The sequence below is a fragment of the Propithecus coquereli genome, unplaced genomic scaffold (assembly GCF_000956105.1).
Source record: "Propithecus coquereli isolate 6110/MARCELLA unplaced genomic scaffold, Pcoq_1.0 Scaffold131, whole genome shotgun sequence".
In the NCBI taxonomy this organism is placed as follows: Eukaryota; Metazoa; Chordata; class Mammalia; order Primates; family Indriidae; genus Propithecus; species Propithecus coquereli.
In genome coordinates, this window is record NW_012137303.1 from 1,805,804 (window position 1) to 1,810,291 (window position 4,488).

General features: G+C 48.3%; 1 protein-coding gene across 1 annotated transcript; it reads left to right on the top strand.

The window, feature by feature from the left end:
- The first annotated feature begins 1,082 nt into the window (after positions 1-1,082).
- LOC105805656 (histone H2B type 1-A) lies at positions 1,083-1,466 on the top strand. The gene has a single exon (XM_012638580.1). It carries the CDS (start codon positions 1,083-1,085, stop codon positions 1,464-1,466), a length of 384 nt encoding a protein of 127 aa, XP_012494034.1.
- The last annotated feature ends 3,022 nt before the right edge of the window (positions 1,467-4,488 follow it).

Below are 4,488 nucleotides of genomic sequence, written 5' to 3' on the forward strand. Positions count from 1 at the left end.
CTCAGGAATTATGTAGGTTGTCACAACAATGTCTCAGTCTAAATTGGCTCCTTTTCCCAAGGATGGCATTTCCCCTATCAGGAGCCTGCTAAGGTGGTTGCCCTACCTACCCTACCTAAGTAGGTGCTGAAACGGTTCCGAGATCATGAGTTCACCTGTCAATATTATTGGACATCAATGTGAACTACTTCAGATATTCCAATCACAAGAACTAGATACTTCTGAGAGTCCTGTTTATTCAAATTGTGGTCAATTAAATCTGTTGTTGCTGAATCATTAGTTATTGTTCTTTGTAAACCTTAGCTTTCTCAGAAATTTTTAGTGGCTTTGAAGAGCCCTTGGTTTCAACGCTTTTTTTTCAGACGTTAAAGTCACTCTTGGAGTTTTATAATTTGTGAGGTTGTTCGTACTGGACTTTGTGACAGTGACTTTCAACCTTTTGGGTGGCAGCATGGCTTGGATAGATGTTGGGCATGACACCACCCTAAGGAATAATAATGCCACACGACAGCTTATTGAGCTCTTAATTGATGCGGACAGCTATTAGTGATGCGAGTTGATGCACATCTTCTTGTGGCGGGCTGTGTTACCCACTAGCTCCAAGATCTCAGCGATCAGGTACTCCAGCACTGTTGCGGAGTACACTGGCGTGCCAGCCCAAATGTGCTAGGCATAGCTGCCCTTAAAGAGCAGACGGTGCACAGCCCACGGGAATCTGCATGCCAGCTCCGGATGAACCAGACTTAGCCTTAGCTCCTGCCTTTCCCCACTGCTTCCAGTGCCCAGACATAACTCAAGAAAAAGAAGCCGTTATAACAGAAAAAGAAACAGTTAGGACAGGTGCTCGGGTTATTTATAGTCCGACAGCAGATTGTCGTTTACTATCTGATTGGCTGATAGCTGTCTATCCAATCAAAGAACCTTACCGTTTTCACCTCATTTACATACACTCCACCACCCATTATCCAATCAGATGTTGGATGCCAAAGACGTCATTTGAGAGTCTTGCCTATAAATACCACACTTCTCTCTCCACTAAATGCCATTTATTTGTTGGCTTCGGATTGAGCTGTATATCAATTATGCCGGAGCTTCCTTCAAAAGGTGCTACTATTTCTAAAAAGGGCTTCAAGAAAGCTGCTACCAAAACTCAGAAGAAGGAGGGGAAAAAGCGCAAGAGATGTCGCAAAGAGAGCTATTCTATTTACATCTATAAGGTGCTGAAGCAGGTTCATCCAGACACTGGTATTTCTTCCAAGGCCATGAGCATCATGAATTCTTTTGTCAGCGATATCTTTGAGCGCATCGCCAGCGAGTCCTCTCGCCTGGCACATTACAACAAGCACTCGACCATCACTTCCCGGGAGATCCAGACGGCGGTCCGCCTGCTGTTGCCTGGAGAGCTGGCCAAGCACGCTGTGTCTGAGGGTACCAAGGCTGTCACCAAGTACACCAGCTCCAAGTAAAATGATCCAGCCACTAACTAGATGAGCTTCGTGAAACAAAGGCTCTTTTAAGAGCCACTTACACTTACTAACAGAGCTGTAAGCTGCTTATGTGGGTGTTTTGTTTTATGTGAGTGGGCCTCACTGCTAAAGTAACTGATTCAGCTAGCAAGTATATTCGCAGTGTTTGGTAAGTTCACTTTTTTCTCACTATGATAGGAAAATAAACAGAATAGATAACTTGACTATCTTTTAGTTCTAAACTTCACACTAACTGAACTTAGAAATAATTTATGCAAGTCAAAAAAGGGAACCCTATGAAAGAAGCAGGAATAACCCCTGGGTCATGTTGTTACAGCAAGTGGTCCCGAGGACAAACGAGCAGCACACGGAGAGTCGGAGAATCAAATGTTATTTGTCGGCGGGCTCAGAGGGGCCTCGCCTCCAAACTCTGAGCCACGCCACCGTGGATAAATAAACTTTGACTCTCCGACTCTCCGTATGCGGCTCGGTTTATCTTCGGGACCACTTGCTATAATATTTTGGTTCCCTGACTGGGAAAACTGAACATGCTGGCCCCTTGAAGCCACAGGTTCGGAGACTGACACAGCGACCGGCGGGACCTCGGCAACAGAAGCGAACGGGCGCCAACCGCCATTTTGCGGAATATCTTCGCTCCTCGGGAGCTCCCGCCGGCCATGGGGTCCCGCCTGGACACACTCGAGGGAAGGACAAGTCAAATCAGGTCTGGAGACATCGGACCAGATAAGGTCCCAGGACCCGCCTGAGTCAGGCCCGTCAGATGACGGAAGAGGAGCTTGATCACCTCCTGAGTGCAGGAAATTCCCAGGGTGGGACTATGTAACCTCTGCCTGTCTGAATGCGTGAGTGAAGAGTGACTGTGGTACCATGGCTACAGCTAGGGAACATGAGTGGGTCCTCACCTGCGGTTCTGCGGCCGCGTCATCCGGCATAACAGTGATTCACTTCCCTAAAGGGGGCGACCAGGCCCAGGGTTTATACAGGCACACCTTCGCTGAGACGCGCCTAAGTTCCCGTGAAGGGCACAGCCAGGTGGACACCTGAGAGAAATCCCCCCTTTGTCTGTTAAGCTGCGACAGCATTCAAGGGTCTAAAATGGGTGACATAAAATCTAAGCCTACAGTTCTTAAATACATGTTAAAAAAATTTAAAAAGAGTTTCACAGAAAATTATGGTGTCATGCTGAGTCCCAGTAGACTAGGGCCCTCTGTAAACACAAATGGCCCACATTCAGGGTCAACTGGCCCACAACAAGAACCTTAGACCTCCCCACCGTGCAAGCAATTTGAAAAATTGTGACTGGGACTCCCAGCCACCCCTACCAATTCCCTTACATAAATTCATGTCTAGAGATTGCTCAGCCCATGTCCCCTTGGGTCCAATTCTGTGCTAATAAAGCACAGAGCAGGATTTTTGTGGCCCAAAAGACCAGAGACTCCAAACTGTCCAAACCCATCTATCAGGAAGCTCCTGAAAAAGATCCACCATTACCACTCTACAACCCTACCGTGACACCTCCTGAAATACCCTCAAATCCACTAGACACCCTGCCCCCGTCAGTCTCCCCGCCACCAGTTCCGGACCAACCTGGTGCCGAGACTCCTATCACCTGCCTGCTACAGTCAACTCAGGCCCCAACTTCAGCCCTCCAGATGCCCCTATGTGAGGTGCGAGGTCCTATACAGGTTACGGACAATGGGTCCGTTCAGCCAGGTCAGCCAGTCCTGTACTATAAGCCCTTCTCCACCACTGACCTTCTGAACTGGAAGCACCACACTCCACCATACTCTAAAAAATCTCAGGCCCTCATTGACCTCCTGAAATCCATCTTTCAGACCCACCATCCCACTTGGGAAGACTGCCGCCAGCTCCTTCTGATCCTTTTTAACACGAAAAAACAATGCCAGATTATAGCTGGGACCCGGAGGTAGCTCCAGGACCAGGCTCCAGCAGGGACTTTGGACATGAAGCAGTGGACACAGAGAACAACACCCAAGACCAGCCTGGATTGGGATTTCAACTCCCCAAGCGGACGAGAGACACTTAAAAGATATCAAAAAACTCTCCTCCACGGGGTCCGGGAGGGAGCCAGAAAACCAACCAACATTAACAAAGTCACTCTGATCACCCAGGAGCCGGAGGAATTACCAAACAAATTCTATGAGTGCCTTTGTGTGGCCTACTGAGTCTACACAATCCTTCGACCCAGAGGCAGCCAAAAATCAGCAGATAATAAATGCCACATTTGTTGGGCAGTCCCACACTGACATCAGACGGAAACTCCAAAAACTTGACGGGTTTACAGAAATAAACATCACACAGCTGATAAAAGTGACCCAGAAGATCTATGTTAATCGAGACCGGACCTCCCAGAGGGAAAATGACAAAAAAAATAAAACAAAAAAACACACTCCTGGCCGCTGCCCTCAAAAGACCTGACCCAGCCAAGAAACCTGGCCCACCACGGGAAGGAGGACCCAGGAGATGAGGGACCCTGAAGCCTGACCAGTGCACCTATTGTAAAGAGTTTAGTCACTGGAAACATAAATGCCCCAACAAAAGAAAGCACCCACCGCCAAACAGGAAACTGCCCAGGGGCTTCCAGCAGGAGCTAGAGACCCAGGACCTCATCGGTCTCACTGGGGTCGACTTGAAATAGGACGGACCGGATTCCCTGACTCTTGGTCTCCGGGAGCCCATGGTCATAATAAAAGTGGGGGGCCAACCAATAACGTTCATGGTAGACACTGAGACAAAACACTCAGTGGTAACAACCCTGGTGGCTCCACTTACAAAACAAAAAACCACTATTACGGGAGCCACTGAAACTCAAATAGTTCAATCCTTCTGCCAATCCCAAATATGCCAGATGAGGGGCCACCAGATAAGACATAAATTCCTATACATACCGGACTGCCCCATTCCCCTCCTAGGTCGAGATCTGAGCAAACTAGAAGCCCAGATCATCTTCCACCCAAAATTGACCATGAGCCTCATGCTC